Here is a 25,478-nt window from a genome sequence, read left to right on the forward strand (position 1 = left end):
ATGCATGTTACTGAGGACAGGATGATATGACAATGATAAGCAGTCCTGCAAACTCAACTAGAAGGTGTACTTCGAAAGGTCTTCTTTACTTACCATACTTACCCTCGAGATGATCATGCATTCGACGAAGTTTGCATGCGGTCCTAATCTTTTTCCATTACTTGGACCCTTGGTCCTTCTCCCCGGTTCCTTGGGAGTGATCTCAGTATGTCACCTTTTCCTGTAGTCACTAAGCGATAGATCAACGTGGTTTCAGCGGGAAGTGACTGTTGCCACGATGAGGCCCTAAGAGGCCCATCTACACAATTTCTGCATGCAAGACCGACAGGACAACTTGGACAACACTGCGCGTTTTGAGGCACTGGACATCGTTGCGGGATGGGGCTCCTTGGAGAACACCTCTACACATTTTCTGAATGGATGGCAGTAGAACTGCTCTACGCATTTCTGGAGAGCACTGCTAGCTACATGACTTCTCTGTGCATTTCTGGAGAGCAGTGTTGGCTAGGGTCTCTGCGCACTGCGGTGATTCAGTAGGCAAGGGAAGAAGCTTGATGGTTGCAGAAGCAAAGTGCACAGTTCGATAGGCTAAATGAGGCTAAGCTGCTTGGGAAATTGGGTAAGTGTGAGATCGATGAAACATGTGTAAACATTGATAAGAATTGACTATGGTCGCACACCAACACTTAGTAATACAACGTAGACCATCCATAACAGTGTTACTTGGGAGTGGGAGCAACATTTTCAGAAGCTCCCGATTTGGGAGCGAATCCCGGAGCGTTTTTATATAATATATATATTTTTTATATTTTGATACATATATGTCAACAAAAACATGTAGAATAATGAATTAGATATAAAAAACATTAAATAGAAGAGAACAAATGACAAAAAAAAATAGATTGAACCATATAACAACAATCATCTAGAAGTTATAATCTTCATCAACCACGTCCACAAGTTAGTAACATAGTAACATACAACATATTGAGCCTCATGATTCATCAATTTAAAGTTTCAAGCTTTCAAAATTCAATATATAACATTTATGATCATTGATCACCGAAGTTGTAATTGTAAGCTAAGTGTAACCATTACAACAAATAATATCTAACATGAAATGAAATGTTATAAAATGAAATGAAATGAAAAAACTTTCAACTTTCATGAAGCATCATATTCATAATTCATTACTAATGAGTTATAATTGCCAACTTCAAACTTAAATTGTCATATATTGTTTAAAAAAATATCATCATAAATATGAAAGAGTCAATAGTTATAAAAGCTACTAGAAACTAGAAAAGAGAAGCAAATCTATTATCTATTTCTTATGCTTGGGCCTCTTGCCACCACGAGAAATGTCTAATTTTTTAGTCTTGTTGGAAAATCAAGATCTTTGTCATTAATATCACCCTCTAAGCATTAATATCCAGAGGTATCTTTGTCATTACCTCTGTATCTGTATAGGGATCTTTGTCATTAATATCACCCTCTAAGTATTAACATAAGATAGAAAAGGCATAGCATGTCAAGATTTTGTTTGAGTGATGCGTACATTTTTAGGAGGGTCATGATAGAGGAGTTCGACAACCAATGTCACTAACATCAAGGTACATAGAGGGATTGGTGCTCTTGATTAAATACGAATTCCATACCCTAATACATGACAAAATTCAATGGAAACATTGCAATCCCCCAATCCTAAAATCCTAAAAAACTAATAAGTCTGTTGGATTTTGAATGAAATCTAAAATTCTACTTTCTCCATATGAAATCCAATGAAGCTGGAACCACTCTCAAACATCCTGAGTAATTTCATGGTAATGTTAAAAATTTAAGTAAAAGGATGAAAATTAAGATTAAGGAGAATGACACTTTTACTTTAAGAATTTAACATTACCATGAATAACATATCAATACTAGGGCCTAGACTTGATCAATAAGCTGCCCCACTCAAAAATTATTTGTTTCTTTCAAAAAAAATTGCATTTCGAACATTACTACAAAAAAAAAATATTGCAAAAAAGGCAAAACGCTCCCGAAAAGGCAAGGAGCGAAATTTTTTTTAGGAAGCGCGCTCCCGAAATTGCTCCCTTTTCAGGAGTGATTTTGGGAGCGTGCTCCCAACCCACTCCCAAGTCGCTCCGCCCAGAGCGCAGATTGGGAGCAAGATCGGGGGGGGTGTTCCCCCACAACAATGATCCAGAATGTATAGACATACTCTGCTTGATGCAACAACCTTGGTGACAAAGAGTGCGTGTAGTGAGTGTGAAACATGTCTATGTGATAATAACAACTCATGAGCACATGCTTTCCCTTGAAGCAAACAACAACTCCTATGCCCAAAGATGACACATGTTGCATAAAGATGAGAACACAGACAACTCTTAAGATCAAGGAGGGGAGCTTGAAATCATCAGCTTACCAACAAGCGACCAAGGATGATCGATCGCAGGATCCAAGGTAGGCTCCAAAGTTTGCATGCGAGACAAAATTTTGGATGGTGTTGTAACCGCTACAACAAGCTCCAAGAACTAGAACTACTACTAGGAGAGGTGTGGTAAGCCCTTCTACTACGAGACAACCTACCCCTCCTACTAGGCAACTATTCCCTAATAACAATACCAATCCTAATCCCACTCCTAGCCTTAATCCCAATCACAATATCTCCATGGCTAAGAGGTGGAATCTTGCATCCTTCAAACCTTTTAACTTTGTTAGCTTCCCTGGAGCCCCTCATCAATTGCCTGAGAAATTCCATGAATGGTTGCCCAAGTTTGATCGAAATGTTGTTATCTTTGTTGAAAGACATACGAACAACTTCCTTTGGGCTATATATGCTAGGAACATTAATGAGGAGGATATTGTTATGATGTTATTTGCATTGACATTCGAGGGTGATGTTAGGGATTAGTATGTTGGCTTGCCTCAAGGAAGCATTGCTAACTTTGATCAACTCAAAGGCACTTTCAAGAAGAGATGGGCCCTTTATTTAGATGGAACTGTGGCTCTTGACAAGTTCCTCTGAATGGCTAAAACTGATAAAGAAAATGTCAAGGAATACATCCAAAGATTTGACAATCTCCTTAGGGAAATCCTTAATAAATTGAAACCTTCTGATGCATTATATTAGAAAGGTTTATCAAGAGAGCTCATGGACATTTGACATATGCCCTTAGAGATAAGAAGCCTAAAATGTTAGCAGCGACAAAGGAGATGGTCGTTAAGGTTGAACAAAACATAAATGAAGATGTTCAACTATCCTAGGGCTTAGATTGAAGCCAAATCAAAACCAAAGCCTCAACTCGAGGAAGTGGTTTTCGACAAACTATCTGATGATGTCACTAGTGGTAAAAAATCCATCATGAGTAGGTTAACCACACTTGAAAGAGACAAAGGGTCGAAGTCAAATTATCCTCCTTAGAACCAATTCAACAAGGATAAATCCTTTCCTAAGAAGAATACCAAGAGAGACCGTGTTGTGCAACAAAATGTTCCCAACACCCTTGTTCCAACCAATATAGTAGGACAAGGAGAGGAACCCCAAGAGGCAGTTCATATGAGTAAAGAGAAGAGGAGGAAGCCGAACAAAAGAATAATGTAGATGAGACTCGTCCATTTAACATCTTGTTGGGGAATAAATATGTCCATTGACAACCAAGCAAAGTTAAACACAAAGAAGAGCAAGAAGAAGTGTTGGTTGTGGAGAATAGTGGGAGATTTAAGGTCTTGCAATATTATAGAAAGAATAACAAGCATGCCCAATCAAGCTCTAATGCAAGCCATCCTCAAGAAAAGGGGCCTTCCCAAGAAAAACACAAGCACAAAGCCAAGGACCATGAATTGAATTAGAAATTCATGCACGTAACAATGTAGGTAAAATGACCATGTAGGTTCCCATAAAAGAGAGTAAAGCTAGCTCCACATAGAAGGCACGTCAAGAAGGCTCTTGGACTTGATGATGAACTCAATGGTCCCCTTATCATTTTGCAAAATTGCACTTTAATAAGACAAACCCTAGTCGTGAGTCATTCTTACTGACTTTGGCCATTAATAGGTGTTTCTCAATAATTTTATGCTAGATTCAAGAACTTCTGGGAATATCATGCCACTTAAGATCATGCACCAATTAGAGTTGGATATTACTAGATCTTATAGAAATATCTATGGCATTGATTTTAGGTCCATTCCCATTCTTGGGCTCATTAAGGATTTGAAAATAACTTTAGTTGTCAATAATCATATCTCCATGCACATGGATGTTGTTGTCATTGATAAACCTGATGTGTGGGATATGTTGTTGTCAAGAAAGTAGGATGCATCAATAGGTGGACAATTACAAAGGTACTTGTCATATGCCACTATTCCCCAGCTTGATGGGACCCCATTTATCCTCTACATGGATCCTTGACTCCCAAATCATGTTGACGATATGGACCCTTTGCCATATCTTGGTCAACAACCTAGGACCAAGTGTACAGGACCTCCCGCTAGCCAATCCAAGCCTGTCAATCTTCCCCCTTCTCAGGAGGTATGCCTTATTAATAAACCTAATCCTAAGAAAGAATTTAAATTTGGGGAAGTTGTTTTAGTTGAGGACCATCCCATCCCTTCTAAGATTCAAGGGTAGGTTGGTGTGCATTACTTTTACATAGCTAATCTTGATGGTGAGATTTGGCCCTCTTTGATGAAGGTTAACCATATCACCCCTTTCTTGGACACATGATATCACATGTTATGCATGGTAGTGTTGGATGCATTGTATATTCCTTTTCCATGGCTAATATTATCATATCATGTTCTCATGCTAGATTAGATTACATGTAGATTAGATTTACATTTTTGTATGGATTCTTTCTTTCAAGAACAACATGGGCAATTATAGTTCACCCAGTGCACATGCTCCCAAACAGTTGTATTGGGATGTGCAAGTTATAGGTTTGCGGTCCTAGGGGATTGTTGGAGTTCTCATGAATTCCCTGTTTGAGTGCATGGATCATGCGCTCTACAGTAAGCTCATGTCCCAATTGGAGCCAGATGTTACCCGCCAAAAGTAGGTGACCCCTAGGAGAAAATTTTCTCCTATTCATCTTGTCTAACCAGTAGCTAGCAACCCTTAACAATCACCTTGTAGTCGATGTGACATTCATATCTCTGCCACCTGCATAAGTTATATGTCTCCTCGCCCATTTGCCAAAAGCACATGTTGGAAGGTAGGCTTCTAATCGAAAGGTACATTCATTTTAGAATCGTGTGCTTATGTTTGTTTGTATCTGGGCATTTTGACATGGATTATGGGGTAACTTGGACAAAGGAAGGGCCCTAGTTGTGATATTGTTCCCTCATCTTAAATGAGGGATTAATTTTCAATCCTAGTCCAGTGGGACCTCCCCCAGTGGCTCATGGCTTTAGGAAGGGGCAGTACTAGGGAAGTCATGATTGAGATAACATAACCCCATCTCTTCCCATGCCATACGTACCACTTTCCATCTTACATTGAGCCCCTATTCCACTTCCCTTCTTCAGGTCCAACTAACCATTGGTTCTTTGGGATTTGCCACCCACACGTCCTCATAATTGGGTAGGGCCTGGAAATGTACCATGGGAGGTTTGTGCAGCTAAAGGAAACAGAAAGAGCAAATGATGGCCACAACAAAAACAAAAGAAGAATCAAAATGCAAAAGATGGTTGGGACTTACAAATTAGCACATGGGCAAAAGCCAAGCATGAGACGTACCTCATTCATATGGCCATCAACCAATTCCTAGGCCAATGTTGACCTATCTCATAAAATAGAAGGAACCCTTGCATGTCCCAACCCTTAATGGGCGATGCATTGCCCCATCCTTAAGGGGGTAATAATTGTTATACATCATGCAAAGCAAGCTCTCATTCCTTGTGCTACGAGCAGTAATACAAAGAAAAATCAAGAAAAAGTAAAAGGCATTTAGAGAGGTCGAAAAACAGGGGCCAAAAGTAACTCATGCATCCATGATTGCTCCCTCCTCACATCGATACACACAAGATGAGGTACATTATCATTGACAATCCCTTTTACCATGGCACTTGACCATGAAGTCTTTTTCCCTCCACTCCGTCATTATTCACATGGCACCTATCAATTGAAGGATGGACCAACGACATGTCACTTCCCCTTGGGGGTTGAGAACACCTAAAATGATCATCTATTAACCACTCCTACCTAGGGAGCTAACATCATTATGTGACCAAGGCCCCAATTTTGGAAGAGAAGCCTTATATGAAGTGTTAAAGTGCCCATTTCTTTCAAGCTTGGTTCACTTGCAATAATGATTAATATACCTAATGGTGAAAGTCACAGGCACTAGATATTGTGTAATTGGCAGGTGGTTCCATCGATAGGTTTGGGCAACTGAATTAGGTTTCAAGTCCTCCAGAGGGACATATTGACACCCACAAGTGATGCGTTGAGAGCCATGGGACTTCAGACAATTGAAGAGCATCATTCATATCCATGGGCATCTTCAACACCCATAGAGATATTGCACTTTTCTCTATATCGTTTATGGGATGATGCACCTGAAGCAGCATGCTCCCAGCCAAATTAGTAGTACTACAGTGTCAAGAAGTTGATCTAGGGCCCAAATGAGGTCTGTCTTATGCCTTGAGACATGGGAAGTCTAGCATCACCTTCAGTGCCCCTCAACATTGGAGCAGATTAAAGCATTCACACCACCAAGGGACCCATGAGACCCATTTTTTGCCCCAAGCCCAAAACTGGGGCCCACGTAGGATTTTGTCAAATATCTAAGGGCCAACCCCTAGAGCATGATTTTAAAGGACCTGTACACTTGTCATGGCACTCAAGGCCCCAATGCAAGCCCTAGAAGGGAAATCCACTAGCTTGTGATCTTGCTTATAGATTGCCCATTATTTTCTTGTTTGATGGGCTTGTAGGCTAAAATAGGCCTTAGTAGGACACATAAATTAGAAATCATGTCATTGTGATCTCTCATCATCACACATTAGAATTTCAATCTCTTTAGAGGAACTCGGGCATGCTTTCTTGTGGAATTTTGCAGATTTTTGAATGCATTTTGATGTTTGGAGTTGATCTTGGATATTCTTTGCAAATATTCTTTAGTCTAATGGACGGAAATCTTACATGTTATCTTTTAAGTGTATTTTATTGTTGAATATCTATTTATTGAATGTCTAATGTATGGAATTATTGATTCTAGGTTATGTTAAAGTGTGCCCTAATTTGTTGAAGATCACTTTGAATACTATCTAGATCAATGTTGCATGCATTGCTCATACATAAAATGTTAAGAACTATCTTAAGTGAACACCTAGTAGCTCTCCCATAAAACTCCATTTTCCATTAAGTGGTTAAATGCTTGAAATTTGATTGCTAGGGCATCAACTTTTGGCTTCCTTAGGAACAATTTTAGCTAATATTTAAGATCCTTGACTCCATATTACCATGGGACAAGGCACTTGTCAAGTCAATTTGCGATCATTCTCAAATTTTATCCATATTTAATCTTTCTCAATTCAATCCTATAAAGGGTAAGTTAGGAAACTAGGGCCTAGTGCAAAACCCTAGGCAAGAACAATTTTGGTGGTTGGGCAGCCTAAACATCAAGAAGATAGTATTTGCCACAAATATATCCTTTTGGCAAGCATCCACTTAAATTTCATCCATAAGAATCCTTGCCCTAGCTATTTTCCTAAGAGGAAAACCCTAGTTCTCCTTCCTCAACTTAAGGTTTTTCTTGAAGGTCTCATTTGCCTTGGCATAGCTAGTATACATTGCAACAAACATTTTCTCCTAGCCTTGACCTTTGGTTACTCCAACACTCGTCAAATTGACAAAACCCTAGGTCTTGTGCCCTCTTTTCTAAGTCTCATCATAGAAAGCAAATTGCTTCCTTGTGAAGCCATGGACCTAAGTTGTGTCTTTCTTGAAGAGCTCCTAGCAAGATCATTCCACACATTATCCATACAATATCTATTATAAGTGATCTCTCTCCTACCAAGACTCCTCCCATAAGTGAAAATTTGTAAAGAGCAAGGGGTTTTCGCTGTGGTCACTGTGGGCCACTACCCCATTGTTGTTTCTTGGTCTAGCTTATGCTTTGCAAGGTCTCCCTCTCCAAGGCTTGCTAGATTTTGCGGCAACAATCCAGAAGTCTAAGCTACAATTTCTCTTTCAATAAATAGGGATTCCCTTATTATGTAATGAAATCTATCTTTATATTAATGAAAAACTACTTTTTATGTCTTAATGGACATGTCTTGGAGAAGTCTTGCCAAAAATGATGAAACCAATGAACTTTCTCTTAGTACAAGTTCCTAGCACCTAACCAAACTAGAGGATGGATCCAAGATAACTAAACGTAAATATGGTTGGAAGTTTATTGAAATCAATTATGTTTCATCAAACATGATTGTTTACTCTTCAATGTCCAATGCAAAACAAGGGTAGTTATTTCTTTGAATGCACTCTTTTCTTGACTCAATAAGCAACTCAAATACAATTTTGTAAAGCTTTTACTCTCAACAAGTTTGAAGATAGAAATAAAATCTATAGAGATTTTTCTTTTCACCTCCTTTGTAGCACCTAATGTAACTCCTTGATAGGATTACTATCATGCTAGACCTAACAATACTTTAATTCAAATGCCTTTAATGTCTTATTATGGTAAGAACCCAAGTTGCAAAAAACTTAGAAATGCGTACAAGTTTTTAAAAAGAGACCCCCTACCCCCACCCCACCGAACGAGTATGTCCATAGAAAAGAGATACACACAAATTATCTTGCAAGAAACAAAAATGATAGGTTAACTTGTATGTGTGTTTAGAAACAAATTAGACATTAATTGCCTTTTATTTCCATATATAGAGGGCTTTGAGACTTACTATAGGTCCCATGCCCTTCATGAGCACTTGTGTGGGCACAAAGAACTTAAAAAACACACCAAAACACAAGGATTTCATTAATGATCAAAAGATCCACAACTGGAGAGTTTTCGGCAAATCCACCAAAGCTCTCCAATTGTGGATCTTTTGATCATTAATGGAATCTCATACCATATAAGTCTCAAAACTTGAATTGGGATTTCATGTCGAAATGCCTTAGAAATGTCCTAAGCCATATCATACAATGTTTCCAAGTCACAAAACACCATACCATGCAACGCAAAGACCTTTCAAGTATTTTCAAGGCATTTCCACATTTTAGCAAGTCTTTGCTACTAGTATGAGGACGGGTTACATGTTTCTTGCAACTTAGAACCAATCCCATCAAAATGTTTAGAAATGGTAAAAAATGCCTATTATGTATTAAGAATGAATTTGAAAAGTTGAAAAGGCATGATTAGGGTAATCAAGAACGAAAAATAGAAGAAAATGGTTAAAATCCCTACAGATTAAAAAGAAATAATGCAAAGTAATGGTTAATAGTTGAAGTTGGAATTTGAACAACCAAGCCTTAGACATGGGTGCCTCATGCACCAAGGAATGAATAAAATTGCAAACGCAAAGTTCCAAATTAAGGTTGTAACTAGTAACCAAATCTCATGCATTCACTGTAGTTTACATAGCTTGCATAACTTGACATATGAAAATATCTAGTAATAGGAATGGTTTCCCATGAAATTGTTGTCCCTAAAAGAGTATAAAAGACTTTTATAATTGCTTAGCACAATATCTTTTCACGAAGAAAACAAGATCTTGAATTTTCCTATGTAGTTTTAACTTATTATCAATCTTACACCCTTGTTCTTACACACCTTAGTTATACTGGATATGGGCTATTTAGATTTATTACGTATATATTCCTGTAAGCATCTAATTCATCTTTGAGGTAACTTGTTCTTTTGGTTTGGGCAATGATGGAAGAAGAAATTAAAAAATTAAAATTTATGGCTATAGTAAAAAGTCAAAACAATGAGAAGTCAAATCAAATAATAAGAATAAGCAGCCCTAAAACTTGGAGAATGAGGTTTTCCACAACACTACAAGAAGAATTCCAATGCATAATCTATGTTTATAGCATTGAACTCTTATTCTTTCAAATAGTATACAATGATGCATCAACATAAAAGTTTTTACCAACAAAACACTATCCAAGCCTTTCATACAACAAAAAGCTACTGCATTTTTGTCAAATATAAGATGGGAAGATTCAATTGTCTTTCTCGATTGTAATGGCATTAGATTCAACTAATTGACACATTAAATGAAATAGAAATATACTACATTCAGGGCACAACAATATAGCAAAATAGATTTTCCCATTTATTTTTGAAAATATACCTATTTTAGCAAACAACCCTGATATATCTTGAACGGACTTCTCCAAATCAGAGCGAAGCATGCAAGCCTGATCAGTCAGAGCATTTTCTGCTCAGAACACATTGCAAGAGTAAGATTTTCTATTGCTAAAATGAGGATATACTTTGAAACAATATTCTTAACCTCAAAAGCAAGATCACAAACCTGATTTCTTGTGCCTAGATATTATATACTCTCTCTCTTTAATTGCAAATTGAGCTTGCCTGTGATCCTCTTTTATAGCCAGTAGCGATTTCTTGGTTTGATCCAATATTTTCTACACAATTTAAGATCATCATAAAGGTAAGCTTATCATATCAATCTCAAGGATTTGTCGCCGTGAATAAGACAAAAAATGAATCAATCTTAGACTCACCTGTGTGAAGTCAAGCTTTGAACTCAAGTCCATACAAAGTTGTTGCTTGGCATCATATCGCTCTTGTAAATCTTCAAGTCGCTGCTTATTTTCGCCGTTAGAATATGTTAACAATTAAATCAACAGTGGCTAAGCTCTAGAGAATATCTGGAGGTAAGGAAGTTACATTATTGTTTCATATATCATTACAAATAGCCAAATCATAGTGCTTTACCTTATTATTTACTTCTAAAGCACACTCCATTTGCTCAATCCTATCAGCCATGGCCTGTAGTGGTACTGCATTAGCATTGACGAAAGAACAATAGAGAAAAACAACCATTGAACAAGGAATAACAAAAACAACAACAAAACCTACACAATCAAAAGGGAAATTATTTCTGTGGTACATAAATACAAGTTCTAGAGGCATAACACAGCCTTTAAGAATCCTAACCAAAAAGTTTATTATTGAGTGAAATTAAGTTTGCAATTTGGGGATTCCACTTAGGTTCATCTATAATTTCACTTTTTATTATGTCTTGCAGAGCAAAAGAAGACAAAGTTAAAAGCATCTATCCACCAACATCAAATTTATTTATCTTGTTCTAAAATGTTCAAAAACGTGATGGCATATGTTACTGAGGACTCACTTGGATGAATCTGGTATACAACAAAATGTTTTGATTTGTTACTAAACAAAATTAAATATATTAAATTACAATAAGGGGTGGGTAATTATTCAAAATTCGAATGTTTTCATTCTAATAAATAGAGAAGAACCATTAAATTAGAATACAGAATGGATGAATCAACCAAAGCTTTTCTTGTTTTCAAACCTTTTTCTCAGCCTCCTCCTGATAATATCGCTCCTTTGGAATATATACTCCACTTTTCTCACGAGCAGCATAAACCTCTATTCAATAAAAACATTTGATCAGGTTAGGACTTTAAAAATCACTAACCTATTATTCTACAACTGATTAGCAGGTCATGGTTTTAACTCTTGCCATTAAATTATAATTATATAAATAAAACAGGAGCACTATGACAGCAAACTTTGGAGTGTCATAAATATCTAACTGAACTCTTTCTTTAGACATTACCTGTTTTAAGTCTTTCAATTTCACTATAGAGATCCTTGATAAGAGTAGATTTCATCATCTTTTGGTTCACCTACACAAGCAACATAAAAAACAGATCTGTGTGAACAATTCTTCCTATAAACCATTTGCCCTGTGTTAGAATATGGTACACAGAACTAGACATCCTCAAATTTGATCATGTAAAACAAGACAACCATTTACAACTTTTGAGCCACATGCATGATATCAATTATATTGCTTAACAACATATCCCTATGGGGAACAATTATGTCCTACTCTATGAGTTAATCTGTGAAAGTTGATCTACCTCCACATCAGTTGAATATAAACATATGAGAACCTATACCATAAATCCAGCAGTAATTGTAAGCATAATGATATCCCTTATTTCCTTTGACCACTTCCTCATGATTACCAATTCTCTCACTTGTGGTCGTATGATTTGATAACCGATCCCCACTGAATGTATTCCCATGTGATCCTTCAGCTCGTTACCACGTACTAAGATGCACATCATCCAAAATGCCAGTCCAAAATTCCATCAAAATAACAAGTTGATAAGGGAGCCAAATTCTGCTTTGTTTGAGTAAGCTCCAACTTATGTGAAATGAGTGTATTAACCAACCGATAGTTTTAAGACTAGGCAACTTAAGTATAAAAGCTTATAGTAGCAGGAAATCCCACTCACCCAGTGCCTAATCCACTTAAATCCTATGAAGATATTTAAGATCCCAAAAAACATTTTCTTTGAAAGGCCATTCTACCAGTTATCTATCCCCTTAAATTCTATATTTTGCATCCCACGCAATGCTCTCTTTGAAAATCCAAGATTTTTGGACTTAATGAGATTTCGATTATGTGCCAACTCATTCACCTGATTCAGATAAGCAAGTACAAGACAGTATAGGCACAAGAGACATTTTAACGGCATATGTCCTGATGATAAAATGAGTAGTCACTTTCTCAGCATATATTGCTATTCCCAAGTTTAAATACCTCACATGGCTAAGATAAAATCCTTTTAGGAATCTAAGATTTCACATTAAAGCAGAGATTTTAAGGTGTTAGTGAGAACATTTCTCACTCGTTTGTCTTTCATGTTAGGTTTTGTACTAGTAACTAATAAATCAAGAGACTACTAAGAGAATCTTACTGGAAGATTATAACTTTGCTAAGCAAATTGGAAATGTTTCAATTAAGAAAAACTTGCATGCATACCCCATATTTTCTGAAATTTTCTCATTGTGCTCTGTCAAACAGCTATTCGTGCAGTCAAGAAATTAGGTCCAACAAGTCTCATCTTCTTCCTTGACAAGAATGCAATGCCACTTTGCAGTGATTGCCCTCTTGCTCTGAGCTGAGGCAAGTAAGAAATAATACTGGAAGGTATAAATATATGTAAAAGCTAAAATTGGGCTTCCTACTGCCAATGTTGACATTCCTACATTCTCACCCCTAACCAAATTTTCTAGTAGATTTCCAGGCTAGCAGCAAATGCCTAACAATTTTTCAAAAAAGCACTTCAAAATATCAGATCAAAATGCTGTGGGGTTTGTAATCTAGAGTGTGAGGATACCTACTAACTTTAGTTTGTCTGAATCTTTAATTTTGAAGCCTGATTTTTTTAAAGATCACGGTCCTGACGACTGAAACCATTTTACCAAAAAAAAAAATACAATGCACACTAAAGCAGTTGACACCAAAAACTTAAAAATATGAACAATAAAAATGACCCAGGACACAATTTTTTCCAAACTGCTAATATAAATGCTTTTGTAAATGGACTCTGGCCTCTTGCAGACATTAAAGGTAAGATCATTAATGTTGTCTCAATTATTACAAAATGCAACACTAGGAGAATGAAGGCATGCCATCTAGATATGATATAATCTCTGAAGTACTAGTATGCAGCTAGGAATACAGATATGGCTATAGCAGATAACAGAAAGGGCAGACAATGAGACCTCTGGCTTATTTTTGATGTTTTTGGCCCTGTGGGCATAGTCCAAAGTGCTGAGAGTTTCTTCGAGACAGTGAACAGATGGTGAAACAGTTGCTATTATGCAAGTCTTTGTCCTCCCACCCAACGAATCACGTAACAGTCTTGTAAGTTTACTATCCCTGCACCCTTTTTCAAAGTTAGATACAAAATTACAATTACAGCCTAATTTCATTCTCAATTACACTAAGGGTCAAACTACTTACTTGCCAAAAATAAACTAACCCAAATATACCTGTAAGGAACATGTCCAAGATGCTCCACAAGAGCAGTAATAACACGACCTAATGTTAGTAAGCTTTTGTTGATCTCCCCTGCCTCCCTTGCACGGCCCTGCAAGATTCATCAAATAAATTACACTTAATATTTTGTCTTTAATCCCTCCCTGGATGTATGCTGTGAAGGTGTAGCAACATTTGACCACAAGATTCCAATTTTACAAACCTTAATATATTAGATGTCATTCCAATTTATATACAAAGTATAAAAATAACCTTGAACTTTACCATATACTAATAGTTGGATAGTTTGAATGACCTTACCTCCCTGGCCCCTGACCGGGATATGTTTTCTGAACCAGCAAGATCAACCAGATTAAGCTTTCCACATTTAATCAACTCTTCACCTTCTGGTGTTGGTTCTTTGATATGAATTGTGATAGAAAATAGCGAATGGGAGCGACTGTAAAGAAAAAAATAAAATTCACAACTAAAAGTTAGAACTAATCCCAAATGTGAAGAGAAGAAAAAACGTGGAGTATTTACTTTACCTGGATTGCTTGTTGAGAAGTGTTTCTGCTGTTCGTCGCTTAGCAGAACCTCTTTCAAGTAAAGTAAAGATTTCATTCGCACTGGTTACTATTTCTTCCTCAAGGCCTCGTACAAGTACCCCGCCTTTTCCATCCTCCATCAATGCTAAGGGCTTTCGTTGTTTATCATCTAACATAACCTTAGATATCTCATCAGGTGCAAGTAAGTCAGTGATTTCTTCATTGTACAACTCCAGGAAGGTGACCTTAACACTGTATTCAGCATTTTGGCTTTCTAAGGTGTCAAATATTTGCTTAACAGCCCTTGGAATCACACCAGCATCAGATGGAAGGTCCCCATTTGATGCACTCTGCAGATGCAATGGGTACAATGGTTATACCTCTATCATAAAGTTTTCATCTAAGGCCAATATATTGCTACATCTCAAGAGACAGTATTTTATAAATGATGATGACAAATAAAATAAGTTCAATTTAACAGGTGCCCCTTGAAGATGTGCTAGAAAACCAGTTAGAATTAGTCAGCCATGATTTCAAGGAAGTCTTTGCAGAATGCACATACAGTGAAAAGTATAAACTGGAAAATAGCAATGTAGAAATCTATCAGACAGTAGAATGTAGCGCTGGGAATCAATAAAAATGATCTTCACAGAAAAAGCATTGGAACTTACTTTTGACTTTTTCCCTTCACCTTCCATGGTATAAGTTTTTCCTGTGCCAGTTTGGCCATAAGCAAAGATTGTGCAATTGAAACCTTCTAATACTTCATTTACTATTGGAATGACAGCTTGATCATAGAGATCCTTCTGTTGTGCAGATGGACCAAATACCTGCAGGTTTACGAGATTTTCATGTAGTTACATTTGCAGAGACAGAGATACAGTAATATTTACATTACTTCATGCCGGGATTTGTGGTACATCCAAAAACTGCAACAAAAAAATGGATGAATATGCTGCAAGATGAATTTCAACAAAATATTGATTTTGTTCAGTAGTTAATTATTAAACATCTATGAAAAACTTAATTGGAATGAAAAGTAGAAATTTTCCATTTTTAGTATGAAAGTAGGTCAAGGAGATAAACTACACAACAAATAGATTCTTAAAGAAAAAATTAATGCCTGCAGGTTAAAAAAGTTAAAGTGCAATATTAAAACAGGAATATTGTGTGTACTTAATCAAATGCAATACATACAATCTATACACAGCTGGATTACAGAACATTCTTGCATTGAAATGTTCAACACATGTTAACAGTACATCCTTAGTATCAACAGAAAACTGGAAGTACTATAAGTAAATCTGACTCTTACTATTAACTGAAACATATCAAACTGAAAATTATAATAGCAAGTACAGCATATCTGAAATTCAACTCATGTCAATGTTTTATTCCTATGAATACATGAAATACTGGAATCTTTGAATCCTAATCCAAACATGAATCCTAATCTAAACATTCACTGCTCTCTGCTGAAATGATTAGCAATAGAGACCCTGCCTCTCTTTAAAGAGGAAGCTAGGGTTGTACACTAAAAATAACCTAACCCTAAGCACCTCGGTTAAAGTGCCCAGTCCGCATGCATACATGATACATGCATGAGCTGGCCTTCTAGAGAAATGTGTCTAGACTGGAGTAGCCTACACATGCACCTCACCTTCACCCTCTCCTCAGGATCAGCACCCTCTCTCCAAATCCTATCTAATGCTATTTCCTCAAACTGGAAAAGTAAATCATAAATACAAAAACAACTCAGAAATAGAACTGAACTAAAATAGAAAATTGAACTGAACTGGATCTTGCTAAATCTGGAACAGAGGTGAACAGAAGGTGGCATATGAAAATAATTTATAGATTAAGACACAATCACAAATGCACCCTCTACTCCCCTACTTAACTATGCCTCCCTCACACTGTTGCACACATGAACCCAAGCAGAAGACTGAATCACACATGTGTCCTCTACTCCCCTACTTAACTATGCCTCCCTCACAATCTGTTGCACACATGAACCCAAGCAGAATACTGTATGGACCTGCTGCTGACTAACTTACTGTTATGTGCACCCAGGTCTTGGACACGTTCACAGGTGGCTGCTGAATTAACAGATGTGCCTACAACAAAAACTCTAACACACCCTCTTACCAGAGAAAGTCTTCCCTGCCAAACACAAGATGCAGTCACCTCCCTCACTACTGGGGCCTGATCAAATAGTTGACTTCCTATAAACCTAAAGAAACATGATGCTAGATCACTGTTTGCTTCTATACTCTAAACTCTCTTTGGAATCTTCAAGGTGAAAACCTTCAATACAAGGAATACTGCATCAGTAACCAGCCAACATCCTTTGTCGTTCATGTCAACTTCACTGATCTAAGTCTTCCCATACCACAACATGAATTGTTCTAGATTTCCTACAATTATCAACTCATATATATACATGGCCAAAACAAGTTTATCATATCTATCAAATAAATAACTGGCATCTACACTAAAATTATAAAATCCCAGCATGAATACAAACACATTGGTACCAAAATCCAAAACTAGTAATGCATGCATCAACCCATCCAGGGCAACTCCCACTTCTTCGTAGAATCCTTAAACCACTGGAGTGAGAGTCTCATCAAGGTCAGTTCCCTATCCCTGAGAGAATCCTTTGTAACAACCTTTTCTTGGCATTCTTCCATACTCCCATCAACTGCAATAAAGGAAACCATCATTGATTCCACAATCAATTCTATAATTGTCTCCTTGAGGCTAAAAGAATTCCCCTCCATCACGGCACCCTATCATACTTGTTCAACCAGATCTATAGGCAGGGGGCAAAGGCCACTTTTTTACAGTTTTTTGGATGTTGTCTTCAGTGGTAACTTGATGACCATCAAACTTAACCAAACACTGTAAATCTATCATGCATGAAACTGAAAGCAAGCTCTTCATTAAATCAGGAATATATAAGATAGCAATTAACTCGAACATCAAGGCATCTAGAAAGACATGGAGTACAATCCCTTAACAAGATAGGTGGCATACTCCACATGCATTCGTCCCAAAAGCCATATGTATATCAAAGCTCCATTGCACACATTCGACCTGACACCATAGAGAAGGTAGTATCAAGCTTAGCAGTCAACTCATTCACACTTTAAGCATCTGCACTTGCTGCTAAGTCACATGACACAGCACACGGAAATACAAGTGTCCAACACAAGACACGATGACCTCAACTGCAGGATACATACAAATTCAATCTTCCAACTTTTGCTCGAGTCCACTGTTATGCTAAAACAGTGTTTTTTTCAGCATTTGATGCTGTTGCAGCCACACCACTTCCAGCAGATGGAACACTAGCAGACCCTGAAGAAAAATGAAGAAGGGGGGAACAACATCATTGGGGGCATTCCTCCCTTTCCTTTGACCTTTCCCAGCTGCCCTTGACAATTGAGTCATGATTTCTGTGAAATGAGGAAGATAATGGATTGTTGGGGGGAAAAACTTGGAGATTGGTGGACAAATCCACTTGCTCAGCACTTGGAATCCCCACACTGCACAATAACCCTCAGTTGCACTCCAAAAACGTATCACACCTCCAACCTGTTGAGTGAAATGAGCTCAAATGAAAAGGAAAACATGTTTTTTTATGGAACATGGGCCTCTTTTACAAGGGACACAGTGAGGGCACATGTCCATAGGAGACATGTCGAACACATGCCCTCATGTATCATTGTCCTACACATAGGATATGTGACAGGCCCCTATTTGGAGATGTCTCATTACTTAGACTTCCTACAAATTGTTGTTGCTTCTTCTAGGCCGTCTTCCCATCAAGACATTGAGATGCATAGTAGCCCATCTATTCACACTTGAGGCACTTGATATGACACAATCTTTCTTCCCCTTAATATGATTCTTCCTCCTTGCTTTTCTGACCCCTGCCTCAGATCCTCCTTTCATTCCTCCTCTTTGGTAGTTCATCCTCAAAACCATTTGAGACTTGTTATGGTCTCAACTCCTCCCCAATGAAGGCATCCCACAACTGTTCAAAGTCAATGAATTCCCACCAACAAATAACCTGAAAAAGTGGTACCAAGTTGAACTAAAGCCATTCAAAGCAATCATCTTTGACTTTGTCACCAACTGTACCAAGTTGGTCTCTCAGCTCTGCTAACTTTACCAAATGACCTGCTACTGAATCTGTCTTGCTCATGCAAGTCATGGTGAGATTGTTCCTTGAGAGCATCTTCCCAGATAAGTTCACACGCTAGCATAAGGTGCCCAAGCTATCATGCATTTTCTTGGCAATTTTCTTCTTGACAATATCAGCAACCAAATGATCTTTCATCAAATCTGACAAGACTCACTCACATTCACTGCAATCTTAATGTACTTCGCTAAAGATATGTAGATAGTGTGACGTTTGTGAGTGTCTCCAAAAGGCACGATAAATTTAAAGCTCTAGGGGATTCTTAAATCTGCATTTCCATGGTACAAAATTGATAGCACCCTCCAGATGTTAGACTCACACGTACAAGAACAACCTCAAAAAACAAATCAGTCAACACAAAAATCAAAGTCGCAACTTACCCTAAGTGCAGATCACCTATCTCCTGTCAAATTTAATCTTCCAATCACTAGAGGATCCTGAGCATCAACAACTTCTCAGCCCTTCTCTGGTTCACATGTGACAATTACTGGCATGCTTCAACCCCTGAAGTTACTTGGGCTTCACACCCTCTGAAATATTCTGAGAGCTAGTCTCTCCATACACAGAGTCTGGTATGCAATAACAGTCTTATCAATCTGACCTAGCCAACCTACTTAGGATAACAGAAAACTGAAAGTACTATCAAAACTGCAATTTGATTTTTATTAGGAACTGAAAGTTTGAAACACATCAAACTGAAAATTATAACAGCAACTCCAACGGATCTGAAATTCAAATCACATCACTGTTTTATTACTCCAAAAACAGGAGATACTGGAAGCAATAAATCTGAATTCTATCACTCACTGCACCCTGCCTCTCTTTATAGAGGTTTGGGTTGTACACTAAAAATAACCTAACCTGAGCAACTAGGTTAGAGTGTCCAGCAGACGCATGTGTGCTGCCCTCCTAGAGAACTGCATCTAAATTGGAATAGGCTACAAACACCTTGCCTTCACCCTCTCCTAGGATCAGCAGCCTCTCTCTAACACCTATATAGTGCTCTTTTCCTGAAACTGGAAAATTAAATCATAAATAGAAAAGCAACTCTTAAATAGAACTGCACTCATATAGAAAACTGAGTTAAACTAGAATTTTATAAATCTAGAACAGCAGGGAACTGAAAGTGGCAAAACTGAAAATAAACTAAGACCGGTGCCCTTAATTGCACCCCCCCTCACACTCTCCTGCATACAATAACACAAGCAGACTGCTGTAGAAAGTACAAACCTGCTGATGTGTGCTCCCAGACCTTGGAAACCTTTAGAGGTACCTGCCAAACTGAAAGATGACCTGCTGTAACTCTGTACATAACGGTGAATTGAGAGGGCAACATTCCAGGTTGACTGTCAGCTAAAGAGACTGCAATATTTATCTGTGTGTGCTCTGTATTGTTATAGAGAGTCGAGACTACACAAATAGCTGTGTGTAACAGTTACCATTGTCATCCTGCCTTAACCCTTCTGCTGACAAAACATATATTCCTGTGATTAATGAGGACATCACCAATTAACTTTTGAACTCATCCTTGACCATTCCACAGAACATAATCAGTTGCTTCGAAACAGTTTGATGTGATTTCCACGTTTGTGAATGTTAACAATTTGCTGATAACTAGTGTGATGAGACTTTCATTGTGCATTCAATGCTAATTCCAACAGTTACGGCCCTAATCTAAAAGCACCAGTGTGAAGAGGATTGATTCTCAAGCTCATTTTCTTGAAAAGAAATCCTTGAAAAAGAAACGAAATGTGTTTTTCATCAAGAAAACCATGAGATCCTGCCCTCAGTTATATAGAAATCTCCTGATTCAGGGAAACACTTGTAAAAGCTTGCTCAAAATTTAAATAAAAAACGGCAAACATAATCAGCCAAGCTGCAGAGAGACCTTAAATCAATTTGACTGAAGGAGACTTGCAAAAGGGTCAACACTTGTCACTTAATGAACTTTGTAAAAACAATTCAACATTTACTTGTGGTCAAGGTCGTTTGTTTAATATGTTTACAGAGGTCTTAGGCTCGTAAGAAGAAATTGATAAGGCTTGGACCTGGGTCCCGGAGCATTAGAAGGGTATAAATTTACACACTTAAAAAGAATATGACGCAAATGCTCCAAAAATGTAAAAAACTTTACAAGACCTTCTCTGTCACTTGAAACCCTTACAAAGTATATGAAAATTTTCTACCTTCAAAGGAAGGAGGGATTGCGAAATAAAACTATAAAAGCGAGTTGAGATAAAATCTAGGCGAACGACCTAATTTGCCACTGCAGCGTCTTTGTATGCGATGCTTTAAGTTTCCACGCAACTACAATACATCTCGTTGAAAGTCAATATTTCGATGCAGAGAAAAAAATTTATTGTTTAGCATTCATCCTGGAGCTCGTTTCATATTTTCCCATCGAATCGGAACTAAATGATGTGATGTAATTTCGTTTTGTGCATACCAGACTAAAAGCAAGGATTACAAGGCCTCTGCCGGATGCAAATCTAGCAGACGGCACTTCCTCCAACTCTGGAAAGCAAAACAATGTGGGCTTTGCATCCAAGGCAAGCTGAATAATCCCTAATTGAGGGCTAAGGCCAAGCTCATTATTACCATTAATCTTGACAGAACTTCTGCGACATTACCTTGTCAAATGTAAACGTCCGATCTATTTGCTTGCTGGCAATATTTTGACAGACAGTAACTTCTCGCTGGAAATCATTGCAAGTCACAACCTGAGGCGCGTTGCTTCTCAATTCTTCCTCGCTGAACGGCCTGAGTTGCACAACCATATCAGAAAACTCGCCATAGAAGGACCAAAAGCCAGCCAAAATACTATAAATAAAATGCAAGTAAAAAAAGGACCGGCAATGAAAAACCTCCATACCTGCAACGGAGTAGAACCTGGACATTGACGCCCTTGTCCTTCTCGTGGCGGACCGACATTTTTGTTGTAATGTCCAATAATGGATGAAGAAGATCCAAAGGAGGAAACCAAACGAAGAAACCTAACAGAGGGTCAGGTAAGGAAAGGAGGGTTTGGAAATGGTGAAGAACAAGGGTTCCAGTTTGAAAATCCGTGTTCCCGCTCGCATCCTGAGTGCCCAGCGCTCCTGCACTTTTTGATTTTGAGAGGGTTTCTCTCTCTACTTTCCTTGTATTATCTCTCTCTAGACTTCCTTTGCATTCACGAGCGGGACGGATGAGAAGGCAGCATGCGATGAATGCATTTTGAATTTCAACTCTCCGTGCTTCTCTCTCCTAATATTAATAAATAATAATGTTAAGATATTTGTTTTTTTAATTTAGGCGGTAATTCGTCATTTTTCAGACAGTCTGCACTATTTGAACAGCCTACTTAATTTGCATTGACAACTGGGCAGAAGCATATTTAGTCGTGGTTTGAACGGGAATGGGTTAACCGGTGGTGCTTAAAAGTCGGAAGTCGCGAGGTCGAATCCCATGAAGGGTTATCGATGCATTAAGTCTGAAGTCCCGAGGTCGATCCTGGGAATGGTTATCGATGCATTCAGTCGGAGGTCGCGAGGTCGAATCCTGGCAATTGTTATCGATACATTTGTGATTTGAATTGGTGTCCAAGTTTAACACTGTTAAAATCGTGCTCCTCCTTGTAACGGCTACTAAGCTTATCCTTGTCTAGCCGTCGGGGTCCAAAAAGGACCAAGGTCCAAAAGTGGTGTTGGTCTAGAAGAATTGACAGTGCACTTTTTAAATATAACGAATATTTAATATTTACGTTTATTTAAAATTCTATTTGATTATACTCTTTAAAAATATAATCGATATTAATAATTCTCTTAAATGTTTTTCTTTTCGACTTTTATACATAATCCATATTAATAATTGTTGTAATTTTTTCTTCGGACTATAACGGGTATGAGATTAAGTGGATTACAACGGGGCCATGAACTCTAGCTGTAAGGATTTTTTTAAAAAGTTAGATTTTATAATGGGGAAGTGATTATGGGCGAAGTTTAACGGAAGAAATTTAATTTTTTTTTTGTTGAACATTAATTAATAATCGAATTTATTTTATTTATTCAAAGTAGGATTGATTTTGAGTTTTGGGTTGGGCGCTCTGTATCTATTCAGTATGGAAGAGATGTTATGTATTGTTATGTCATATAAACATTTTGATTTCGTCAAATTGTACAAAAGTAGAAATAAAAATAAATAATAATTATATCATAATTATTAATTAAAACATTTTGATTTTGTCAAATTGTATAAAAATTAATTAAAACTTTTTGACTTTGTTAAAATTGCATAAAAATAAAGGGGTGGCAGGAGGGAGAGGAATTCTCATGAAGGAACAGAATCAAAGTTCTCATGGGGACTTAGGAGAAGATCTAACAACCAATCAAAAATGTATCGTCTTCTTCAAAGATTAATCATTGTAAAAGAAAAGGATGTGAAGGAAATAATTGTCTTGGGAGACTCATTAATCACAATTCAATACCTGAACAACGAAAATTCCCCAAGGGATAACTATCTGACTAGAGTGCTTTTGAGGATCAGAAGAATAATGACAAGTTTCAGCTTTAGAAAGTCATATCACATTCTCATGAGTAATAACTCGAAAGCATATATGATGGCAAACAAAGCATGCCCACTGGTTGAAGTTGACTTAGTGATCAATAATCAAACAACCAGATTCCTCATCCCTTAATGAAGGTCGTAATATGGAACACAAGGACCAACTTCATGTTGGTCTCAAATTCGAATATGATTTGGAAAATTACATTTTATATTATAAAGTCATCCTTCTTATTTCACCTTCCTCTTTCTTTTCCCTTTCATTGCTATCAGCGTAATTTCGTCGACTTGGTTCATTCAATGTACTTGGTGGGCAAAAAAAAAATCGACAACGTGTCAAGGTACATGATATATCATCACGCAAAGGTATTTATCTATGCTTCGCATGCTTGAAACATTAGTTGCCACCTTGGAATTTCTCCACAATCAGAATATATATTCTTAGTTGAGTCTCGGGAAAATTTAATGCAGAGGAGATGGAGCTCATGCGAAATGATAGAGGTTATTATGTCAATTCGGAGGGTCGTTTTCCTTATCATATCCCAGTGGTTTGGGAGGTGTCTAGGCATTTGTCCTTATCAGGTGAAGATCGCCAATCTCAATTGTTTAGTTGGTTAGAGTTGGAGTGTTTGCACTGGAACTCTCAGGTCATAGGCTTAAAGGACGAGAAGTCAGGCCAGAGACAAAATGACAATTCATAGTTAACTATAATTTATGCTTTGTCTCAAAAAGGTGAGGCTGAATTGCTTAACTGTATCATCGATATATTCTCCAAGTTGAATTTGAATGATAATTTTTGGATTTTTGTCCTTCCCTGCGGCCCCAAGGTGGTTTATTGGTTTGTTATATATATTTTTGTAAGTCAATTTCTATTCATTCAGCATAAAATTAGTACATAGATATCAAAATGCAAATGGTCTCACTTTGACTAGGTTTATTAACCATTGTTATGACCATATTACAAATGTTGAAAATGGCAACAAAAAAATCCTGATTTAATTTTCCCTTGAATTAAACTAGGAGGAAACCGTAATTCCACATCACAAGACAACTAGAATGAGTTAACTAAGTTAATTTCACTTAGTTAACTCAGTTAATTCGAGTTGAGGGCCTAACTTGAGTCATGTGGTGATCTAAATTTAAACAAGAACGTAACAAATTACAGATATAACCATAAATACATAGATGCAGCAGAAATAACACTTTCTTTGATTAATATCAAATAATGAAATATGCTTACAAACAATATGGAAATGAGACTAGCTCTACGATGGTAGCTTATCTCTCAGAAGAGACATGGTGGCTACATGTCTTTGAACTGCGTTACAACAAGGCTCAAGGGCCTTTTTATTATTGAACAATAAGAGCAAACCCTAAACAACCAAAACCCTAACCCGAGGAGATGTAACACCAAGAGTTTATGGGCCCTGTTAGGGTTAGCTGGGCAGCCAACTTCCTAGGGTCGTGACTTGGTCATATTATCTCTGTTTGACGCGCATGATACCCCGTTGGAAAAATCTCTCCAAGGACTACGACAGAAAAAATGACTTGGATAAAGTCGTTGGCGGTAGATTGCCAAAAAAATGTCGTTTAGTGCCTCAAAACAGCTCTGGGAGTTTAAGACCCAAAAAACTGCTAAAAATAGTAAACTATGCTACAATTAAGGAAACTGAAAAACTGAAAGAAACAATGGTGGTGGTCCAAGTGCAATTGGAGGGTGGACACCAATATCCACTTGGATCATTCCTCCCCCCTTAGGAAGCAATGGTCCCCATTGTGTTGAGTTCCTCCATGAGATGCGAAAACTTCTGCTAAACTTGGTCCTTGGTGAGCCACTTGCCCTGGTGAAGGAGTTGGCCTGCTTTGACAACTCAATACAGTTGGATCTTCTGTTGGTGAGTGTTCTTGATCTGCGTGTCCATGATCCATTCAATTGCAGCTTGTTCCATGCAATCTGGATTTAACTCTGTTGTTGTGAGTTGTTCTGCAATGTCGGATGTGTCTACTAATGGTGGAAAGTATGGCCGAAGGCGATCCACATTAAACACTGGGTGCAGGCCAAGGAATGGGGAAATGTTGAGATCAAAAGCAGTGTATCCCACAGCCTTAGTGATGGTGTACGACCCATATCGAAGCAGGTGAATCTTGCAGTGGGGCCTAGCGAGGCGCTCCTT

General features: G+C 37.7%; 1 protein-coding gene across 1 annotated transcript in view; it reads right to left on the reverse strand.

Annotated features, from left to right (window-relative positions):
* LOC149220933 (kinesin-like protein KIN-5C) overlaps positions 1 to 22,013 on the reverse strand; it is a 75,442-nt gene extending 53,429 nt beyond the window's left edge. The window contains exons 1-13 of the mRNA XM_089384955.1: positions 21,635 to 22,013; positions 21,393 to 21,522; positions 15,224 to 15,382; positions 14,553 to 14,902; positions 14,326 to 14,464; positions 14,019 to 14,116; positions 13,749 to 13,905; positions 11,785 to 11,854; positions 11,518 to 11,594; positions 10,914 to 10,967; positions 10,700 to 10,780; positions 10,489 to 10,600; positions 10,306 to 10,392 (exon numbers count right to left, since the gene is read on the reverse strand). Coding sequence (XP_089241081.1) covers positions 10,306 to 10,392; positions 10,489 to 10,600; positions 10,700 to 10,780; positions 10,914 to 10,967; positions 11,518 to 11,594; positions 11,785 to 11,854; positions 13,749 to 13,905; positions 14,019 to 14,116; positions 14,326 to 14,464; positions 14,553 to 14,902; positions 15,224 to 15,382; positions 21,393 to 21,522; positions 21,635 to 21,693 — 1,573 coding nt within the window. The 5' untranslated portion in view covers positions 21,694 to 22,013. The remainder of the gene's footprint in view (positions 1 to 10,305; positions 10,393 to 10,488; positions 10,601 to 10,699; positions 10,781 to 10,913; positions 10,968 to 11,517; positions 11,595 to 11,784; positions 11,855 to 13,748; positions 13,906 to 14,018; positions 14,117 to 14,325; positions 14,465 to 14,552; positions 14,903 to 15,223; positions 15,383 to 21,392; positions 21,523 to 21,634) is intronic.
* Between the last annotated feature and the right edge of the window lie 3,465 nt (positions 22,014 to 25,478).

The sequence above is a fragment of the Pinus tabuliformis genome, chromosome Q, assembly GCF_031772625.1.
Source record: "Pinus tabuliformis cultivar Carrire ecotype Pingquan chromosome Q, CPIR1, whole genome shotgun sequence".
Lineage (NCBI taxonomy): Eukaryota > Viridiplantae > Streptophyta > Pinopsida > Pinales > Pinaceae > Pinus > Pinus tabuliformis.